Source organism: Chaetodon trifascialis, chromosome 17 (genome assembly GCF_039877785.1).
Source record: "Chaetodon trifascialis isolate fChaTrf1 chromosome 17, fChaTrf1.hap1, whole genome shotgun sequence".
In the NCBI taxonomy this organism is placed as follows: domain Eukaryota; kingdom Metazoa; phylum Chordata; class Actinopteri; order Chaetodontiformes; family Chaetodontidae; genus Chaetodon; species Chaetodon trifascialis.
In genome coordinates, this window is record NC_092072.1 from 99,445 (window position 1) to 122,500 (window position 23,056).

At 44.8% G+C, this 23,056-nt stretch overlaps 2 protein-coding genes across 3 annotated transcripts in view; one reads left to right on the plus strand and one right to left on the minus strand.

Moving 5' to 3' along the window:
• Positions 1–1,264: 1,264 nt before the first annotated feature.
• Positions 1,265–19,500, minus strand: hsf1 (heat shock transcription factor 1). The gene is made up of 14 exons (XM_070984178.1): positions 19,360–19,500; positions 16,744–16,852; positions 13,133–13,269; positions 12,811–12,935; positions 12,612–12,687; positions 12,338–12,399; positions 11,742–11,820; positions 11,497–11,615; positions 9,283–9,464; positions 6,088–6,238; positions 5,115–5,220; positions 3,154–3,207; positions 2,108–2,159; positions 1,265–2,013 (listed from the first exon to the last, which is right to left on the minus strand). Exons 1-14 carry the CDS (start codon positions 19,477–19,479, stop codon positions 1,826–1,828), a joined length of 1,560 nt encoding a protein of 519 aa, XP_070840279.1. The 5' UTR covers positions 19,480–19,500; the 3' UTR covers positions 1,265–1,825.
• The window catches only part of bop1 (BOP1 ribosomal biogenesis factor), an 11,081-nt gene continuing 7,337 nt past the window's right edge, over positions 19,313–23,056 (plus strand). Inside the window, exons 1-6 of one of the 2 annotated variants that reach the window (XM_070984177.1) lie at positions 19,313–19,699; positions 20,400–20,538; positions 21,192–21,404; positions 21,669–21,770; positions 22,423–22,577; positions 22,659–22,776. In XM_070984177.1, the coding sequence (XP_070840278.1) occupies positions 20,416–20,538; positions 21,192–21,404; positions 21,669–21,770; positions 22,423–22,577; positions 22,659–22,776 (711 nt within the window). In that variant the 5' untranslated portion in view covers positions 19,313–19,699; positions 20,400–20,415. Of the gene's footprint in view, positions 19,700–20,397; positions 20,539–21,191; positions 21,405–21,668; positions 21,771–22,422; positions 22,578–22,658; positions 22,777–23,056 lie in introns of those variants that run through there. The other variant, XM_070984176.1, reaches the window with a different exon arrangement.

Here is a 23,056-nt window from a genome sequence, read left to right on the forward strand (position 1 = left end):
AATTTATTGGTCAATTTTTATATTGTTGTGAAAAAAGAGCTCCACATTTTCTTGCTCAAAATATAATTAACACCAATGAAATTCATTCACATTCCACAAGAGCTGCCAGCAATGAGCATATAATTCTGTCACTCCCAAATCCAATTTTTTGAAGAAGTCAGTCTTGTATAGAGCCACAAGTTTATGGAATCTACTCCCAAGATATATTCACGAAGAAAACTGAGAGCACACTTGACGATAATTTGAGTTAATTCATTTGTTGTAACTCTGTCACTTAATTTTTTCTACTTTCATCATTTCTTGTGTTAATATACTCTATTTTTTAATTATGTATTCTTGTTTGTTTACTTTTGTATTATGTTGTGAGTGTGGACCCCAGGAAGACTAGCTGTTCGTCCAGGCGTCAGCTAATGGGGATCCACAAACAAACAAACAAACAAACAAACAAACCCTCTGTGACTCCACTGTTGACACTGTGGAGTCCTTCCTCTTCCTGGGAACTATCATCTCCCAGGACCTCACGTGGGAGCCGAACATCAGCTCCCTCATCAAGAAAGCACAGCAGAGGATGTACTTCCTACGGCAACTGAAGAAATTCAGTCTGCCAAAGACAATGATGGTGCACTTCTACACAGCCATCATTGAGTCCATCCTCAGCTCCTCCATCACCATCTGGTACGCTGCTGCCACCACCGAGGACAAGGGCAGACTGCAGCGTGTCTTTAGGTCTGCAGAGAAGGTGATCGGCTGCAATCTCCCGTCTCTCCAGGACCTGCACACCTCCAGGACGCTGAGGCGTGCAGGTAAGACTGTGGCTGACCCCTCCCACCCCGGACATCAACTCTTTGAGACACTCCCCTCTGGCAGGAGGCTGCGGTCCATCAGGACCAAAACCTCACGCCACAACAAGTTTTTTCCCGTCTGCTGTCAGCCTTATTAACAAGGCCTGGAACCCCCCGACACTCCTCACACTCCACCTCTGCCTCATCTGTCACAGTGACACTGCCATGACTCTGTGCGAGACATTAACGCTCTGCTTGGATCTGCTTTCTGAAAAAACAGACTGTGCTTCTGGAAGAAAAAACAAAAAACAGACGCGTATACATATTTATATTGTTATATTTTTCGGTATGAGCTGAGAGACCCACAAGCCTCAGCCCCGTAGAGTCTCTGTGGTCCAGCAGGACAGACCACCAGACAAAAACCTGGAGACTCGTGGTCCACCTCACGTCTCTGTAACATGAGAAACACACTGACGCACTGATAAACAAACTCTTTTTAATGGGGATCAATCACACTGTGGCTGATATCTGATCTGATCGATAAGAACCAATATTGATTTAACAGATCATATCAATGTCTCTCTGTGCGTCCAGGTCATCTCCATGGTAACAGGGGTCACTTCTCATTTATAATAAACTTTTCCAAAAATATTCAGAATCTCTTCATTTTCTATATTTTACACCTGAACAGACGACCAAACCAACATGCAGAACACAGAGAACACCTGGATCACGTGATCCTGCCCTGTCCACCTGGACGGTGAACCGAGTCCAGAACAGACCGGGTTCTCTGAGGACGTCTGAGCAGGTGTCAAAGCAGCGAACAAGAACAAACAAAGGCTAAAATAAAAAGAGTAGAAGAAGACAGGTATATAAACTGGTTAATAGTGATCAATAACATCTGCATAACAAAAACATGACCTTTGACCTACCCACTGATCTATAGCTGATCAATTGATTTTATCATCTATTGCTGTTCAGAGTGTCCTGTTGCTATGGCGACTGATAAATCACATTTGATGCCCGTCACCCTCCCGTTGATGTCAGAGGTCGGAGTTCAGGTGGGTTTCGCTCAGCAGGGTGGCGGCCGGGTCATCGGTGGGCGGGTCAGGGCTGAAGAAAGGCTCCGCCTCCAGCTCTAGCAGGGCGGGCAGGTCGGCCCCGCCCTCACCCAAGCTGATTGGTTCAGACATCAAGACAGGTGTGGCTGTGTACTGCACCAGCTGCTTTCCTGGACCAATCAGAGAGAAACCGAGAGTCACCATGACAACAGGGATTCAGGGGTTCAGTGAGGGTCCTCACAAGTACAAAAGCTGCTGCGTTACCTGTGTGATTGCTGCTTTCATCACTTCCTTTAGGAACTTCATCAGACAACAGCTGAGAGGAAACAGTGACATCACAGTCAGACAGGTGTGACATCAGCATCAAACATGTTTAACTCGTCAGACTGAGGAACAGCATCACTGCAGACCCCCCACATCCTGGAGACCAACTGCTCCAACTCCGTCCCCTGGCCTGCAGGTCACTGAACAGCAACACCAAAACATCCACCGATTGGACGCTTATCATCCAATCATGAGCACTTTCTAACAGGTACATCATCACTCACTGTCACTGTCAACGGAAACACCTGTAAACCTCATCATCATTCTTTGTATGTGGTTACTTCATATTTCATTCCTCATTAGATAAACTCAAACGTTCACTCTCAGCTCTCTGTCTTCACTAATCCCACAGTTTACATGCTTAGCTACTTTAGCTTAGCAGTTAGCGGTGGCCTCTCGCTGTCCTGCCCTCTGGCTCAGAGTGTCGGGTGTTTAGCTGTGGCTCTTCTCCTTCTGTGATACTGGCACATGGAGGAAATGTAGTTGATGTGGTGAACTGGAAGCGTGGCTCACAGAGGTGGTGAAGATTTCAAAGTTTCAGTTTAAATGTTTGAATGATATATTATGCAAGTAGCACAGCAGCATAAACATACTATGTTCACGCCTCAACTCATCAGGAAAAGAAACTCAGCTTTTGAACGAAGTTTTAGGTACACTGATATTTGTCTAATCCCATCATCAGCGAATACTTCTGTGACGTCATGTCACACTGCCAGACCTGAGCTGGAACGATGTGACTGCTGTCCTGTTCACAGCCATTAGATCTTTTACTGTGAAAGTACATGACAGGACAAAGTACATCAAAGCAACGAAAGACACTGAGTCAAAGTCCTTGTATGTGTTCACGTACTTTGATTCTGATTTTATGGTCAAATGAGTGACTGGACATTTAACAGCTAAATCAAGTGCTTTTATTGTGAAGACGCTGACAACAGGAAGTGAAGAAAGATAAAAACCAAATTAAGAGTCTGCGTTGTTGCACTCACAGTGTCCAAACTGTCGAGGTCAAAGTCTCCAGAGGGACCGGACGAACTGAAAAACTGAACACAGAGACAGTTCACATGAAAACATGATTCATTCATTCATTCAGCTATTACAATCACAAAGAATGACTGAGGGCGTGTACTGCTAATATGAGTGACAGGTGTTCATGTGACAGGTGTTCATGTGAACTGTACACATGTGACAGGTGTTCATGTGACAGGTGTTCATGTGTACTGTTCATATGTGACAGGTGTTCATGTGACAGGTGTTCATGTGTACTGTTCACATGTGACAGGTGTTCATGTGACAGGTGTTCATGTGTACAGGTGTTCATGTGACAGGTGTTCATGTGAACTGTACACATGTGACAGGTGTTCATGTGACAGGTGTTCATGTGTACTGTTCACATGTGACAGGTGTTCATGTGACAGGTGTTCATGTGAACTGTTCACATGTGACAGGTGTTCATGTGACAGGTGTTCACGTGTACTGTTCACATGTGACAGGTGTTCATGTGTACTGTTCACATGTGGCAGGTGTTCATGTGACAGGTGTTCATGTGAACTGTTCACATGTGACAGGTGTTCATGTGACAGGTGTTCATGTGTACTGTTCACATGTGACAGGTGTTCATGTGAAAGGTGTTCATGTGTACTGTTCACATGTGACAGGTGTTCATGTGACAGGTGTTCATGTGTACTGATCACACGTGACAGGTGTTCATGCGTACTGTTCACATGTGACAGGTGTTCATGTGTATTGATCACACGTGACAGGTGTTCATGCGTACTGTTCACATGTGTACTGTTCACGTGACAGGTGTTCATGTGTACTGTTCATATGTGACAGGTGTTCATGTAACAGGTGTTCATGTGTACTGTTCACATGTGACAGGTGTTCATGTGTACTGATCACACGTGAGAGGTGTTCATGTGTACTGTTCACATGTAACAGGTGTTCATGTGACAGGTGTTCATGTGTACTGTTCACATGTGACAGGTGTTCATGTGTACTGTTCACATGTGACAGGTGTTCATGTGTATTGTTCACATGTGACAGGTGTTCATGTGTACTGTTCACATGTGACAGGTGTTCATGTGTATTGTTCACATGTGACAGGTGTTCATGTGTACTGTTCACATGTGACAGGTGTTCATGTGTATTGTTCACATGTGACAGGTGTTCATGTGTACTGTTCACATGTGACAGGTGTTCATGTGACAGGTGTTCATGTGTACTGTTCACATGTGACAGGTGTTCATGTGTACTGATCACACGTGACAGGTGTTCATGTGTACTGATCATGTGACAGGTGTTCATGTGTACTATCACACGTGACAGGTGTTCATGCGTACTGTTCACATGTGACAGGTGTTCATGTGTACTGATCACACGTGACAGGTGTTCATGCGTACTGTTCACATGTGACAGGTGTTTATGTGTACTGTTCACGTGACAGGTGTTCATGTGTACTGATCACACGTGACAGGTGTTCATGCGTACTGTTCACATGTGACAGGTGTTTATGTGTACTGTTCACGTGACAGGTGTTCATGTGTACTGTTCATATGTGACAGGTGTTCATGTAACAGGTGTTCATGTGTACTGTTCACATGTGACAGGTGTTCATGTGTATTGTTCACATGTAACAGGTGTTCATGTGTACTGTTCATATGTGACAGGTGTTCATGTAACAGGTGTTCATGTGTACTGTTCACATGTGACAGGTGTTCATGTGTATTGTTCACATGTGACAGGTGTTCATGTGTACTGTTCATATGTGACAGGTGTTCATGTAACAGGTGTTCATGTGTACTGTTCACATGTGACAGGTGTTCATGTGACAGGTGTTCATGTGTACTGTTCACATGTGACAGGTGTTCATGTGTACTGTTCACATGTGACAGGTGTTCATGTGAATGTTCACGTGCATTCTGCAGTATATACTGCTGGACAGACTGACCTCCATGAGCGGGGAGGTGTCGAAGGTGAAGGTTTGTGTGTTCAACATGTTCTGCAGGTTGTCCAGACTGTTGTCAATGTTGTCCACATGCTCAGACAGTTCAGACCTGAAACACAGAGAGGACAGAGACACAATGTCAAACTGCATCATCAGTGTGCTGTTGTTGTCTATTTTTCTACTTTGCATTAAACCTCATGTTCAGATTCAGACCAACAACATGTCGAAGCGTCTCTCAGTACTGTCTGACTTCCTGTCTGAGGCTCCAAACCCACTGTGTCCTCCTGGACACAGACACCTTCATCAATATGTAGCTTCATGTTTAAAAGGGTTTCCTCAAACAGCCACTCGCTATAGTTTTTCTCAAAAAAGGAGGATATATAGCCTCAGTGAGTGTGTGTGGCAGCAGGACAGTGTGTGTGCGTTCACGGTGTGTGTGTGTTCACGGCTCTTTGATGCCTTGGACCTCCAACCATGAAGATCTATCAGGCTTTGATACAAGCCTGGTTAGGGGATGCATTCACTGTCGGTGTGAGCCTGAACACGCTGACCAAGGAAACAGAACATAACCACATTTATCCTTTAAAACAGCTTCTAATAAAAATGTTTAAGATCATTTAGATGAAGTGATTCACTTGTCAGATTGTGCTGATAAGAAGCGGCAAACGTCAGGCGAGAGTCCACCTGCAGAGGGAGGGGGGCGGGGTCTGAGAGAAGCACAGGTGTTTTAATGACACACCCAATCCCAGAACAAATCAGCTGTCATCTCATCACAGCAACAGCTGACGTTTTGGGGCTTTCAGTGCAATCAGCAGATATCCAAACAATGAATCACTGATAACTGCTCATTGCTCAAGGTCTGATAAGGACTTTCAAACTTGACTAAAACTCAACATTTTGGATCAATATCTGCAAACGAAAGCACAAAAACAAGCTGCTGAAAGTTACGTCCTCGTAACAACAGCCCATGACTTACTTGTCAATGCAGGCGATGGTCTGACATTTCGGTGAAGGTTTGGCAGGGCTGGGGGAATTGTGTGGGGTGAGAATGGAGGCAGTTGATTGGCTGGTTGGGGCTGGTGGGAGGGGTCCGGTGAAGGCAGGTCCCATCACAACAACGGGACTGGCTACAGAGACCAGAGACAGTCGGTGATTGAACTGAGACAAAATGAAGAATTTATCTACTGATGCTCATCAACACACACTAAAGCAGTACATCAGAAATCATAAATAAACCAAAAATGCTGAGGAACCAGCCTGTCAGCTGTTACCAGAGGCCTGTACCATAAAGCTTGATTAACCTAGCCGGGCTTCCTCTTACTTATCGGGCTTCACTTAACGAGACATCCGCCCTCCGGATTTTCGGTACCATAAAGCCGGCTATCAACTCACTAATTCAATTCAGGCTTGTCCAATCCAGATCTGAGCGCGCTCACATAAAAAGGGCGGAGTTTGCTGCATGCGACCAATCGCAAACATGGAAAAATCAGCCCGAGCCGCATATTTCACTACGGAGGAGCAAACAATAATAATTAATGAATACGAGGAATACAAATCAATAATCCAGGCAAAAAGCAACACAGTTGCAGCTGCCAAACGGCGCAAACTGTGTCAATGCGTAAGTTAGTGCCATTATAATATTACTTCCCCACTATGACTGCACTTGTATATCTGACTGCAGGAACATTTGTGTGTTCCATAAATGTATGTGTGTATGAAATTTTTCGTTATGGCATGTGATTGTAGCCTTATTATTTCAGATTCAACCCGAGTGGAGCAAAGAGAACATGGGAGCAAATCAAACAGAAGTATAAAAATATACTTCAAAGTGGTCTGTACGCTTACTATATCTTATACATGTAGCATATGTATATGTAGGCCTACATGTTGGAGGCTATATACAATACAATATACAACAGCAAACATCCCAGGGCTTAGTCTACATGATGCAAATTACACATCCACCTTGCTTACCTGCGATGTCATAAAAGCCCTCTTTGATGCATTGCGTGGGCAGGTGGCCGGGAAACACCACGAATGCATCGACAAGCTCAGTCAGGGCCCCCGCGACTTTATGAATAGCTCTACATACTGTGTTTTTCCGAGGTTTTCGGCATCGCCAACAGAATACATAAAGTACCTATGAATGAATGAATCAATCCATGATTTACTTAAACAAATAACTGATTAATGGCCTTTTATCTGTGGCTTGCTTGTAACCCATCCAACGAGGGATTTAAAGACATCATAATAATTACAAACATCACTAAGAAATATATTACCTGTGGCAAAAAACCTCAGTGCAATGCACACTGTCTGCGGGACTGTCAGCGCGTGGTCGCGCTGCGTTACATTACTGATGGAAGGCTCCAGCAGCTGACAGATGTTTTGTAACCCCTCTCCCGAAAACCTGTACCTTTCGTACAGTGATTGTTCAGACAATTCGAACGGATTTCAGCGATCTCTAAATATTCTCTCGCGCCTGAGTGCTCTTCGCACAAGCTGTGCACCAAGATCCACCGGGTAATCCAGCTTTATGGTACAGGCCTCTGGTGTACGCTGGACGTCTCAAAAAGCTGTTACTCTGGGCCAAAAACACACGTTTATAGGTGTATATATACCTATATATATGTACACATATACACCAAACGCAGACGTCAACACAGATGTCAACGCAGACGCAGGCGTAAACACAGACGCAGATGTAAACACAGAGATGTAAACATAGACGCAGACGTAAACACAGAGATGTAAACATAGACGCAGACGTAAACAGACGCAGATATAAACACAGACACAGACGTAAACAAAGACGCAGACATAAACACAAACACATATACAAACAGAGACGCAGACATAAACACAGGTACAGATGTAAACGCAGATGTAAACACAGACACAGACGTAAACACAGACAGATATAAACAGACGCAGGCGTAAACACAGATGCAGATATAAACACAGACGCAGATATAAACAGAGACACAGAGATAAACACAGGCGCAGACGTAAACACAGACACAGACGTAAACACAGATGCAGACGCCAACACAGACGCAGACGTAAACACAGAGATGTAAACATAGACGCAGACGTATACACAGAGATGTAAACATAGACGCAGACGTAAACAGACGCAGACGTAAACACAAACACATATACAAACAGAGACGCAGACATAAACACAGGTACAGATGTAAACGCAGATGTAAACACAGACAGATAAACACAGGCGCAGACGTAAACACAGATGCAGATATAAACACAGATGCAGACGCCAACACAGACGCAGACGTAAACACAGACACTGACGTAAACACAGATGCAGACGTAAACACAGACGCAGACGTAAACACAGACGCAGACGTAAACACAGATGCAGACGTAAACACAGACGCAGACGTAAACACAGACGCAGACGTAAACACAGACGCAGACGTAAACACAGACACTGACGTAAACACAGACACTGACGTAAACACAGATGCAGACGCCAACACAGACGCAGACGTAAACACAGACACAGAAGCAGACGTAAACACAGAAGCAGACGTAAACACAGACGCAGACGTAAACACAGACGCAGACGTAAACACAGACGCAGACGTAAACACAGACGCAGACGTAAACACAGACACAGAAGCAGACGTAAACACAGAAGCAGACGTAAACACAGACGCAGACGTAAACACAGACGCAGACGTAAACACAGACACAGATGCAGACGTAAACACAGAAGCAGATGTAAACACAGACGCAGACGTAAACACAGATGCAGACGTAAACACAGAAGCAGATGTAAACAGACGCAGACGTATATGCAGACACAGACACAGACGTAAACACAGGGGCACACGTATACGCAGACAGACGAAGACGCAGATGTAAACATAGACGCAGACATGAATGCAGACATAAACACAGACGCAGACGTAAACAGAGACACAGATGCAGACATAGACGCAGATGTAAACACAGAAGCAGACATAAGCACAGACGCAGACGTAAACGCAGACACAGACGAGACGGAGTGAAGTCACTCTCGTTGTAGCATCACTTGTGAAACAACGTTGACTGGTCCCAGTAGAAACCATTCCACTGGGTAGTCCTTATCGACGGACCCTGTGTTACCTACTGTAGGATTTGTTTACAGGTGTTTTTAAGTTGTTACCTGTTGTGGAATTGATGGTGGAGGTGTTTGGTGTCAGCTGTGTCTCGTCCTGTAGGATGGAGTTGATGAAGGTGGTGGGGGAGAGGGGTGTATCTACAGGTAAAGGTCCGCCCTCCAGAACAGGACACACCTCCACGTCAGGACTGGATGGCTCCTCTTTGACACTGACAGATTGGCTCTCTCTGCAGGTCAAACAGGTGAAGCATTGGTTATTAGTGATTGCCGACCGACCAATCAGAAGAATACTAGCTGCACATTGGCTGTCAGAGTCGTCACCTGCTACAAGATGTTACAAAGAATCAGAGCGAGGGGCTCCCATCACCCTCATGAAGATGGCCGCATAGTGTGAAGGCTCATTCCCGCTTACAAATATGACCCCAAACCTGACCGACAACTGAACGGACTGCGGCAAAAGAAAAGCTCTCGGGGGGCAAAAACTGTGGCATCTATCGAAAACACAAGGCTAGCAAGAGAGTGAGGCGCTGAGCTAAAAGTGCTGCAATGGTGAAATGGTGAACTTCATTCCAGCATTAGAGGACTGAGAGAACAGGTGAGCCTCAGTCCAGCCTGGGTACAGGTCGAAAACAGACTGTAAACACTGAAACCACAGCTGGATTTTCTTCTTTTTGGGATGTTTTATTCATTTCTTCCAAATCATTTTCTCTGTTCTCTGTCTTCTGATTGTTAAATGTTAAACGGCTTCTCACCCAAAGCCAAACAGACCTTTTAATACTCTTCATGAGATGAACAACTTTGTACATTCACACTTCAGTTTGGACTGGAATTTGTGTGTTTAGTAAAACTAATATAGAATCTGTGAAATATTTATTTTTTACTTGTTTGTATGACTCTTAGAGGTATAGTTTGAATTTACTTTGAAAGGACAATAACACAGAATTTCTCACATGTGTTTCTCAATGGCATCACATTTTGCCATTCTAGAAAAGTGCCAATTTTTCAAAAGTTTCCCATCTTTTACAGAATATCCTAAAGGACTTTAATGAAAAGCTAAAGCCCCACTGAGCCTGTGCTCCTGCCTGCAGAGGAGGTGGACTGACGCTCATGTCGGTGGCTCTGCTCAGTGCTTTTAATCTGTCTGTGGGTCATTTTTCCCCTCAGTAAAGACTACGGACACAGCCAGTTGCTGCTCCTCCTTCTGATCTCTGAGCGTTTTCCTTCTGTTGCATTTTATCAGCTCACTGTGAAGTTTGATTTTTGTGTGAAAATGAAGGAAGTGAAAAATGTTGCTAATCTGATAGATGCTAACACCAAAATAGAAGCAATATAAAGGTGAGGGCTGTTCTCTTGACAGGCCTGCTTCAGTTCGTCTGCTGAATTAGCTGTTAGCAGCTCCTGTTTGCAGTGCACTCATGCATGCAGGTCGGTAGGTGGAACAAATTTTCCCATCGGGAAACTGTTACAACGTTAGAGAACAAGATGACATAGTTAAGAGCACCAGCTGAAGCTGAACTGGTGAAGAGAACGCAGGGAACAGAACAGAAATAAGATTTCTGTGTTTTTGATGGATTAATGTGAGCAAGGTCAATCAGAGCGATAAATCTGTGGAAACACCATCTTCTTCTTCTGCCAGTGTGAAACTGCTCATCAGTCATATCAGCTGAACGGTCACCAAGTCAGAGCCGATTAGAAAAAGGTGTTTCCATCTCCCATTTACTAAATTCACTTTATCAAAAAAGGCAGAAACCACCTCAAGTGAGTGTCAAACAGTTTGTGAAACAGAGGAAGTGTCTGTGTTAGTGTTTGTTTGTGGTTTTTAATAACCTTTTCTCCTGTGACACGTCCAAACATAGAAACCATACTGATGGAAGCACGGCTGAAGTGGAGTTACGAGGTGTATTCTGGGCGGACATCAGAGATAACGACACCCTCTGGACTAACCCCACCCTAACCCTAACCCTGGCTACCCTGAACGATATCAGTGACATTTCTCACTCTGATTCACCTCCTGCAGTACTTCTGCTCCTTCAACCCTGTGGCGCCCCCCTGAGGAGGCCCCAGCCTTGTCTGCTGACGCTGTGACTTTATCAAGGTTAAAATGGGGCTTAGTGTTTCCACCGTTTGGAAGGTGACGCTGTCGTACGACACATTACTCTCACGTTCATCTTCGTCATCGTTTATCGTATTTACACTCTGCTGCTCCTCGTGAACTTTACACTTACTGACTACAGAGGAAATGATTTCAGCGCGACCCACCCTGTGTTCGTCCAATCACTGACCACTTCCTCATCTCCGGGTGTGGCTACCTCTGTGATGTCAGAGATGATTGGTCCAGAAGTCACCGGGGGGTCAGCTGAGAAGAGACTGGCTGTAGCCTGAAACACAAACACACATAAACAGAAATGAACCTTTACCAGGCAAGAAAGAGCCAATCAGCTCACCAACAAATCCACACAATCAATAAGATCAGACAGGAGGCAGGTGAGTCAGTGACAGGTTACCGGCATGTGCTCCAATGAGAACGGCCGACTGTATTTGGGCATGGAGTGGGCGGAGCTCGAGTCATTCAGCATCAGAGGACTGCAGACAGAGGAGACACATTCACATTACACAGCACCAATTACACACGAGATGAGGGCTCCTCTAAAGGGACTCATTTTACAAGCTAAGTTCAGACAAGAAGGAAGTGAAATACAAAGAGGTGCTTCAAAATAAAAGCACTGCCACATTTAAAAGTAAAGTTGCTTTGATGAACCCTAATTAAAGCAGCTTCACAACACTGAATGAATCAGATGATCTGTGGAGGAGCTGCAGGGCGACTAAAGACTGGGAAAGTAGTGGAACGCTCCAAAAACACCTGTTTGGAACACTTTGGCACTTTGGTGCCCAGTCAGATTTCAGGGGCAGCCCTGGTCACGCCCCTGTCGAAAAGCAAAGTTCCTTCTGTTTTTATTTAACTTCCCTCCTAACCCAGCGTCCCAACTCTTTTCGACTGGACATTGTGTGAATTGTAAAGTACAACTGTAAAGTGTAGGATCTGAAGTAAAGCGTGCAGTATAATGTGCAGTATGTTGTGTAGAGTGTGCAGTAAACTTGCATCTTCCTCTTGACTCCCAGGATCCTGTTAGACTGGACGAGAGACACCAGGAACTGGATCAACTGCAGACAGAGACAGTTCATTATTGGCTCAGCTGAGATCACGAGCTGACATGACATCACTGCAGACTCTGGGACTTACTTCTCCTTCAGAGTGGATGTATTGATTTATTGGCGTATTAGTGCATTGATATATTTATGGAACTGTGTATTGATAAACTGATCTGTTGGTGTGTTGATATACTGACGTATTGATGAACTGGTGCATTGATTACCTTGTTGACGACTTTCTGCTGCTGAGTGTGTTTCTGTCTCAGACTGGCCACTTCTCTCCACAGAGCCTCATTCTCACTGAAACAGAAGAACTGGATCAGGTTTACACCATCTAATAACCTGTCGACTGCTGGACTGACTGCAAGAGCACTGCAGGATCAGGTCTGAATGTGGTTCTGGTCTAGGATCAGGGGCTCTCACTGTCTCATGGTGATGATCCTGGAGTCAATGGTTTCCTGTTTTCCCTTCATCAGCTGAACATCGTTCAGGAGCTTGTTCACTTCGTCTGCAGACATCTTCACTTCCTCCTGACGCACAGACGACACCTGAACCAATCACAGCACAGAGACACAACGCCACCGTGGACACCAGGACCAATGGACAGACGTACAGGTCTGCAGGTTGTGCGAGTGTGTGGCAGGTATACAGGCACACACAGTATGTGCACAGCTGTGTATGTGCTTCAGGTACATGTTGTATACAGGTGTTTATCTGTGTACAGAGGCTGTTCTCAGGTACGTACATTGGTGACTTTGCGTTTGATGTTCTCCAGCAGATGCTCTTGTCCTTTGATGAAAAACGGATGTTGGAACTCTGTGTCATCTCTCTCCGGTTTCACCAACCCACCCTGCTCAATGTGCACCACCTTCCGGAAACCATCTGAGTACACATACAGAAGTACATTCAGAAGTACTTACAAATACACAGAAGACTGTCCGTGTTTCAGCCAAACACCTTCATGTCTGTTAGCTTGACTTCCACTGATGCCTCCTGCCAGTGCTGATGTCAATCACTGACGTACAGTGCACGTACATCCGGCTCGTGAGCTGCCGCCATCACGCAGCTTTCTGGCCCGTTCAAATACAAGAAAATACTAATGTGCTGCTTCTTGATGTTTTAATAGAGAAATGCCAAAACCAAGCAGCAGGGAACATTTCACAGGACTTTCTGCCATCATTCTCTCAAAGTCTCCAGTTAAGCAACTGTCCTCATACTTAATTCATGTGAGGTAAAGACAAACCAAGACGAGCCGGAAAGCCAGCGCACAGCATTGACAGTCCAAACTGCAGCTTTCTGTCCCTTCATTACGGACTTTCAATGATCAGCCTTGGGCAGACAGACAACACGGCCTGGGTAGTAAATTCAGACAGCAGACCCGTAAAATAAGGGTGGCGGTCTTCTTCTTCTTTATGGTCACCAGCGTACCTTCTGCTTCAGACTGGATCGAATCCGATCCATTAATCCTGTTTCTCCGAGTCACAGGTCAACTCCTGTTTTTACATTCAGAGTGAATTCCAGCCAAAAAGATTCCTATTTTAATGTAAGGAGTAGATCCATAAGCTGCTGAAGAGGTGTAAACGCTGCACGTCCTGCTGGTGCAGTGTGCACATGAGGGCCAATCAGGTCAGATTTGAAGAGGTCCAGTTAGAGAAAGGGTCTCGAAGCAAAGGTCCAGAAATCACAATGTCTAACTATTTAGTGTGATACATATTTAAGTATCAACATCTGCATGTAATCAATACCTGACTGTCAAATCAAATGAATTCAGTAGGATTCAAAAACCTTTTGATAATATTTCTTGTCACGTAACATAGAACTGAACACATCTGTACGACTGCAGACATGGACGACGTTCTGTCATCACTGCATCCAAGCAGGGCTGCATTTCAAAAGAAGAGAACATAAATAAAATGTGCAAATTGTGCGTGTTCGAATAAAGTACTTAACTTCAGAAAATTCAAATAAAGGGAGCAGTGAATGTGTGGCTCAGGATCCTGGTGGACTGGTCACACTGGGCTGTGAGACCACTTATTCTCTGTGATCTCACCTCACATTTGTTCACAGGCTTTACGTCTCGTCTATGATGGCGTCTCACGTTGGCACCTTTAATAAGTGCCATGGTTTGTGAACATATGAGACACGCTGGTTTAGTGCTCCCGGTGGGGAGTATGAACAGAAATGAGTCTGTCCATTCCTGATTAAATGTGGACTAAATGTCCACTTTTCTTTTGTCAGAGAGGACCACTTGTCCCTTACTTTTCTCTCCCTCTCTCCGCCTCACTCCTCTGTTTCTCAGCCTCGTCCAGTGCGGTCGTCTGTTTATCTGCCTTTGTTTTCTCTGCCTGTATCGCTACCTTTCTTTTTCTTTCTTCTGTCTTTCATGTGTAACTTGCCTCAAACTTTCCCCTCAGTCTGCACTGTGGAGTAGAGTTGGGCGGTATCCAAACTCTGATACCGGCAAACTTTCCCCACGTTTTCCCGGGGTATACGGTATAACCACGACTAATTAAAAATCACTTTGCAGGGCAGCGTGACATGCGTGCAGTTCAGTGCTCACGCTAAGAAGCACCAGTCCTAGCTTGTAGCATATCAGACTGGCGGGGAGAAACTCAGCTAAAAGCCTCCACCAAACACTGCCACTCAAACGAAACATGATTCATACCCCACGAAATCAAACGCGCATGTAACGAAAACACAAAAATAAAAGTCACATCACCACTTCACGCAAACCTCAAAAGCTCGGTATCATATGAAAGCAGAGAGTCTGATGATGACGAAGATGTCTGCCTCCTCACTGTGCGACGGAAACTGGGCGAGCTAGCAGCCAAAGAGCAGCAGAAACACCTTTGCTGAGTCGTACAGTACGTCTTACCTTTGCTGTTTTGAGGTCAGAAGTTACATTCAGCCTGAAAACACGCTGCTAATGTCTCCTCCTATGACTCTGCGTTAGTTTGACATCAATCACGAAGGTCCTGCTTGTTTCCATAAAGAGGAGGGGGTTTCTAGAGTGGGGGGAGCGCTCTTCATGCAGTAACCTATCTCTGGGTTACTTCCTGCTGGATCCTCATTGGTGCTTCTATGGTGAATGTGGGCGGGTCGCTGAGCTGTTGACCGGCGTAACCACAGTTAGTTTCAGCGCTGCGTCTCACAGAGGACTCTGCTGAGCAGCCCCAAGTCTGATTTCACTCTTTTATTTGCATTTCGTCCTTTTATGAGAGCAAAGAACAGCAAGCAGAAAAAGGCTGAAAGTGTTTTCAACAGAGGAGTTTCTCCGTGTGTTTGGACGAGATGACGGTCCTCCGCCCAGATGAGCGCCTGCACATACCTGTGTTAAAACATGTGTACGACTGCTCGGGTTCATTTTTGTAGCGTCACCTTTTTCTCGAGTAAAAATTCAACCAGATACATTGAACGGAGTGGACTTCATTTTTGTTATGACGATGCTGCACTTCTGTTTGGCCCCTATAGACCGATATGTACAGCATGGTTTTAATGTCGCTAATGAAACTGATACCGTTGCTATTTTTAGATACCGCGGGATACCTTATTACCGGATTACCGCCCAACCCTACTGTGGAGTCACAGTGTTTACCACCTGAAATGCACAGACCTGATTGGCTGAGTGATCACGCGGGATGGCTTAAATTGCAGTTGGTCTGTGTGTTTCCTCATTTTCTAACCCACGACCATAAAGACAACACAAGCTGCGGCGGTTAAAACAGAGGCGCCCCGTCAGGTTTGAAATCATAACCTTCTGTTTTGGCTGTATGTTCGGGTCCGTATTGGACGGCTTCAGAGTCCGGCCTCGGACCGCGGCCTGCCTGGTAGAGACCTGGTGGTGTACATGATTTTGTAAATAATGTGTAACTTCGTGTTGAAAACAGAATTTCCTGCCATACATTTACTTCACCTTTTTACTTTAGGCTTTTTATCAAATCAGTATTTCCAAAATTATACACAAAGTGACATCATGGCAGCCATTTTCCATGCAGCAAGAAAAAATAATATATTTAGAATTAACTAAATAGGGCAAGTTAACATTAAACATTAGATTAGAGAAACATTACTGTTATTATCTCCATTAGATAAAGCATTTTAGAATGAAACCCACATTTTTACCATAAAAACAAACCCAACGGGCTGAAAATTGGTTGGAAATCATTGATTCTAATGATTTTAATTGTCTCCATAAACTGACACGCATGAGGAGGCACGGCTTCCCTGTACCAACATGGCGGCTGCAGTGAACAGCTGCGGCCACTGAGGTATGTGCGTGTACATACGTTAGGTGAGTGAAGTGAAACCCTGCTGTGAGCTGGTCTGTGATCTGTCTGACGCACTCTTTGTACTCACACATGTTGAGCTGTCTGATGAAACTGGCCATGTTGTTGTGCTTGAAGAACTTTGGTAGAACTTCCTTGGCGAAGCGACCCTGATCGAACACATGGAAGCTGGTTCCACTCTAACACACAACACACACACAGAACACACAAACATCAGTCACATTCTGATAATCAATTCATGGCTTTCAGCGCAGACATGGTCCAGGTTCAGTCTGTCCCAGCTGAGACAACCAACCGGCTGAATGTCCGCACTGCACCGTCCAGCTCGGCTCCAGTCCTGGTGCTTTTGTTGCTATTGTTCGGCGGACGCTGCACAAACTCGGCATCTTCAAATAATCAAGAATTTGTTGTAATTCACTTTTTTTATTACATTATTAAAAACGGCAGCCAGTAAAACCACAGCCGAATCAAGAACACCATCCCCCTGGATGGAAGAGGTCTAGGAGCAGCATAGCTCCTTTCAGGGCAGTGCTCAGTGTCAGTGTGCAGCAGAGGATTATGGGAAAAGTGAGCGAGCAGGGGAAAAGCTTTGCAGTGCAGGTTACAGTTCGTCAGCTTGTCGTGGTTTCCCAGTCAGTGAAGAACGGCGCCTACACTCAGGGAGCACTATCTGCAGCCGTATCACAGGCGAGTGAGCTCCAGTCATCCTTCACAGTGGAACCACACCTGAAGACCAGGTCTGGGCCCTGGACCTCAGCCTGAAGCTGTGAGCAGGTTTTATGAAATGTCAGCTCTGACTGAGGACGTTGGCTTGTTCTTTGATCACTTACTCGCACATTTGATTTAATCTTTCTGTTCACAAGTTAAACATTTCAATAACTTTGACTAATGTTCAATGAAGGAAGTCACATAAGACACATTTCTTTGGGGGGGGGCACCTGGCCTATCAGACCCCTGCATCACCTGACCAATGAGGAATTACTGATTCCATTCATTCATCTGTTATAATAAATCCAAAGATAGTTGGACTTTTGAGTTTGAAATGATGTCATTTACTCGTGTAAACTTCAAATCTCGTCTTTCTGAATGTTGCAGTGTTTTTTCAAAGTAACGTTGTGTTTATCTTTTTCAATTCAAATCAATTCAGTATCCCTTTATTAGTCCCACGAGGGGAAATTCCAGTATACAGCAGCATCAATAAAGTGTATAAAGTATCAGAACAAGTGCAAGTTTTCAGTACTCGCTTCAGCTGTGACACGCAAAGACGCAACAAGATGCACTTCCAACAGTACATCTGACAAAAAAACAAAGCTGAAGTGCTTTCAAAGAGACAAACACCATCAACCTGGTGACCAAGGTGATTCAGACCAATCAGACGCCTCCTCTGGACCTCCCAAGAAGCACAGGAGGATATGATTGGACCCTGCTCCACAGACTGAGAAAAGGTGCAGTTCCTGGCTGTACAGGACAAATACTGACAAGTTGTGCTAGCATGTTCAGCTAACACCTGCAAACTTCAAAAAACAGCTAGTACATCATCAGCACTAAAGCCGGCGAGGAAGCCAACCCGGTGCGCTGCTGTCTCTGCTCGCTGTAAGCGACGTGTCACAGCGACACAGCATATACACACACGTTCACACAGAAATGATGCCTGGTGTCACATTGAGGATGTCGACACTTCCAGCGTATGGTAAAGCTCGGACAGGCAGCGGGTGCAAAGCCAGAAGAGACCGACGCAGGAAAGGCTGCAGAGGATGAAGCAGGAGGTCACCGTGGGTCTGACTTCTCACTCGCTGAGGAAGGAAATGACTGAAAAGTGATGCTTCAAAGTTTATCTATGGATGTTTTCATCTCTCTGTGATGAAACACAATTTTTCACTCTTTCATTATGACGCTATTACGGCTTTCAGACACGGAAACCAGGTTAGAAATGATGTTTAATCCTGTTCTGTTAGTCCACAGCTTCCTGACGTGTTTCCAGGTTTGAATGAAACATCGCACAGAATTATTTTCCAGTCTTCAGTCTGGATGCGACATGCTCGAACACCACGTGTTTATTATCATATCATGCCATTATAATATAGATTCTATAATATAGTACATAGTATGATACATATTATATAACTCTATACTTAGTCATATTTTAAAAATCGCTTCCATTCTATGTTTATATACTTAGGTATATTTTGTAAACTCATTCTTTTTATTCTCATCCTCATTTTTCTTTATTGTATATATTTTATGTTTATGTGTTTGTTTAATCTGCTGCTGCAACAAAAGAATTTCCCAAACTGGGATCAATAAAGCAAAGTCACAGTCTTCAGCTGTCTGTGCGAATCTGTGTGTTGAAAACTGCTGTCAATAAAGCTGTTTCTAGTAAACAAGTTCTGAGCACAAAGCAAAGAAAAGAGTGTCTAAAGAAACTGATCTCGGGACGAACTGGGAGCTCTTCATGCTGGCTGATGGACACCAGCAGCTGGTTCCCTGTTTAACTGGTTTAACTGGACCAGACGTTACGTCTTTATTTTATCTAGACAAACCGAGCTAACGGTCTGTTCGCCCGTTACCTCAGTTTGTCCCCTCAGCTGTTGAACGCGCTGAAGCTAACAGCTACACTGTGTTTATTCTTTATCAACCTCAACCTGCTAACTGTTAGCCGTTAGCTCGTTAGTTGATGTGTGTGTACCGGGCTCCAGCAGATGAGCGGATCGGTCTCCGGGTCTTCTACTAGGATCCACAGTTTGGCGAGAAAGGCCGGGACGTTACCGCCGCTCAGGACCGCCCCTCCTCCTCCGAGATACTCCATTAGAGACGGAAATCAAACACACGCCGGATTATTCAACTAAAAACGCTACAGCTAATCTGCGCTAATGATGCTAACAGTTAGCCTGCTGCTAGCGCCATCCACTCCTCTCGAAGACCTCAAAACAAACGAAGTAACGTTAATGCTACACGGAGCCGGAATGCGGTCTCATCTGGTCACACAGAGCTCGGTCCAGGCGCTGGGCTTTGCCGACCTCTGCTCGGTTGCTATACTTTTCTTTTATTCAATTGTCTATGTCTATTAAACTCCGCAGTGGAAAATTCCAACAAATCTGATAACACAAACAACTGCGTAGCTACCTGACTGTCGCGTTGTGATGACGTCACGTTAAACCGTAAACGTGCCGTGAACATTTGGTCGCGTTGTGACGCAAACGACTGTAATCAGAATTATTTTTAATTTTAACTGGCACCGCCTCTCCTAAACAAATACGAATACATAACATTTATATCGATTGTGCTTCAGTCATTTGAGCGTCACTCATTTTTGAACAATACATGTAATTACAAAATTCATGAAATGAGTCTTTAAATTCATGAAATTTGTTTTCAGGTGAACCATAGTAGAAAAATGATAATATGGTTTATATTGATACCTCAACAACTCAGAATAACAGTTGTGTTGTTTAAAAAAAACTGTATAAACTGTAAAAAGTATTTTTTTTGTCAGTATAGAAATAAGGTAGTTAATAGTATTAGTTTGATTGTAGTAATAAGACGTGAATAGTATTTGTTTGTTAGTAGTAATATGTGAATAATATCAGTTTGTTAGTAGTAATACCATGTGAATGTGAGACCAGAGCTGTATTTACGATGATAACGTATTTCATGATGATGATGGTCACAAGATGGCGCAAATTCTAAATCCTTAGCCTGTGACGTGTGACCTTTAACCCTGCAAAGGCCCACGTGCTGTGTGATGGAGGAGAGCAGCAGCAGCGGAAACATGCGGAGCAGCGAACAGAGCGAAGAGGTGAAGAAGGTCCGACAGAAAGCTTCGAAGAAGAGGAGTCAAGAGGAGGAGAGAGAGGAGCAAGACGAGGTGAGACTAAAAGGCAGCGAGGCAGAGAGGAGGAGCACCGGTTTAACGGGAGAAGCTGGCGGCTAGCTGTTAGCATGCTAATAGAACCAAGGTACACCGCAACATCGCTGCTGGGAGTCTGAGCTGTGGAGCTAAAAGCTGTAAATGATCAGAAAGTGACAGCGGTGGCGTTCAGAGAAGTGAGGCGGAGTGAAGAGGAGTACAGAGCAAGTCCAGCTGCTGCGTCATGCTTAGAGAGGAGCAGATCTTCTTAAATCCATAAAATCCTGAATGGAGTTCTGAATGGAGACACCTCACTGTCTGTCTGGTCGACCATCCTACAAACAGACTTGCTAATCTTAGCTAAAGCTAGCTGATTTTTTTTAGGTATACACAAACAACTAACACTATTCATGTATAACATCTAACTTCTCTTCGGTGTGCTGAGACATAGACTCTGACAAACTCCATTCAGAACATTTCCATTTTAGTACATAAGACTTTTTAATACATTTAATATTCTGAATGGAGTTTGGTGTCGCGACATCACATCTACTCTGATGAACAAGCTGACATGGTAGCCAAAACTGGCTAATGTTCTACAGGAGTCAACAGTGTTATTAACTATCAGCAGGCTCACTTTAAACTCACATCTGAGGGTTGGTTTTCTTCAGATCTTCATCTTCAACAAGAAGCCTGCTGAGGAGGAGGAGGAGGATGAAGATCTGTCTGACAGCGAGGACAGCGTCTTCTCAGGACTGGAGGATTCTGGGAGTGACAGTGAGGATGACGAGGAGGAAGAGAGGGGATCAGATGAAGAAGACGATGATGATGATGATGATGGTGATGATGATGATTCGAAGGTGGAGCAGAAGCAGACTGAGCAGGTAGAATTTTACCTGTGTGTGTGTGTGTGTGTGTGTGTGTGTGTGTGTGTGTGCGCGCGCGCGCGCGCGTGCGTGTGTCAGTCAGTCAGTCAGTCAGTCAGTCAGTCAGTCAGTCAGTCAGTCAGTCAGTCAGTCAGTCGGTCTGTCTGTCTGTCTGACAGCTTATTGGCTGGTTGTGGCCCACCTGTGCAGCAGTGTTGAACATGAGGAACCTGCTGTTCTCAATGTTCTCTGGAAGTCACCTGTGTTCTGTTCTAACTGCAGGTAGAGGAGGAGGAGGAGGAGGAGGAGGAGGAGGGAGGAGTGACAGAAGGAGAAGAAGGAAAGCAGGAGGATGAGTACAAATGTGACTCTTCAGACGAGGAGGTGAGATGAGTTTGTCTTTTAAAAACCGAATCTGTGTGTTCTCTCCTGTTCTTCTCGGTTCTCTAACGTTCCTCAGGGATCTCTGGACAGGAGCTGTTTGAACTGTTCTGGCAGAGAAAAGTAAAGTTTTTCAGGAATCACTGAAACATTTTTCCAGTCTTTATTGTTCTTCTGGGGTTTATTGCAGGTTCTGTCAGTTTCTCTAATGCTCCTCGGGGCTCTCTACGTCGCTTTGATGGCGTCTCTAATGTTCTGCAGGGTGTCTATAACGTTGTGAGGGTTTTAGGTTTGGGCCACGTGTGCATGGATATTTAAGACTTTGGCCCGTGTGATCAGAGACGTTCTGTAGAACGAAAGTCGTGTGGACAGAATTTTTGTTTTAAACAGAGGAGAAAAGGTGTGTGCACCTGTGGTCGAAGCCTCCGTGTTCTGTTGGTTCACCAACATTGTTCGAGAGTCTGTAGAACATTATGATGATGAGTCTTTCTGGTTTTTAAGGCATTCTGTCATCTTCTTAAATGGCCTTTAGGGATTTTGTTCTGTTGGGTTCTGTTGGGATCTCTATTGCTCTGTCATGTTCCCCAGTTTTCCAACAGGTTCTCTGATGCTCTGTGCAAACTTGCCTATATTGTCCATTGTGGTTTCTCTGCAGGACATCAGGAACACGGTAGGGAACATTCCCATGGAGTGGTACAAAGACTTTCCTCACATTGGCTACGACCTGGACGGGAAGAAGATCTACAAACCAATCAGGAACAAGGACGAGCTCGATGACTTCCTGGACAAAATGGAGAACCCAGACTACTGGTGAGCCTGCTCACGTGATGCTAACATTGATAGTAATGCTAACTTGTAGCTCTAAGCTAACAGCATTCTGTTCGTCTGCAGGAGAACGGTCCACGATAAGCAGACAGGAAGTAACATCGTGCTGTCAAACGAGCAGGTGGAGCTGGTGAATCGTCTGCAGAGAGGACAGTTTGGAGACATCAACTTCAACGAGTACCAGGTATTCTCACTGTTCCGGTCTTCACACGTGTTCCTCGTGCTGTCTGTCTGTGTTTCTGGTAAACCTTTATTGAGCTGTCTCTGTTGGACAGAGCAGACACAGCAGGGTCTAATTAGAGAAGTCTTGTCTCAGTTTCGGGCGGTTGGTCTTACAGAAACGTGTCTGAACTGTATGTAGGAAACAAGTCCTGCCTGAGCAGTTACAGATCCGTCAGCAATGGGGACATGGCACAACGTGGACACTGAAAGGCTCCTGGAACCACATTATGATGCCTTTAATT

Coding starts and splice junctions, on each gene's coding strand:
- hsf1 (XM_070984178.1), bottom strand. CDS start 19,479: ATGGAGTATCTCGGAGGAGGAGGGGCGGTCCTGAGCGGCGGTAACGTC. Junction 11,616..11,741: donor TCTCATTGGAGCACATGCCG/GTAACCTGTCAC, acceptor TTTGTGTTTCAG/GCTACAGCCAGTCTCTTCTC. Junction 3,208..5,114: donor ACACCTCCCCGCTCATGGAG/GTCAGTCTGTCC, acceptor CTCTGTGTTCAG/TTTTTCAGTTCGTCCGGTCC.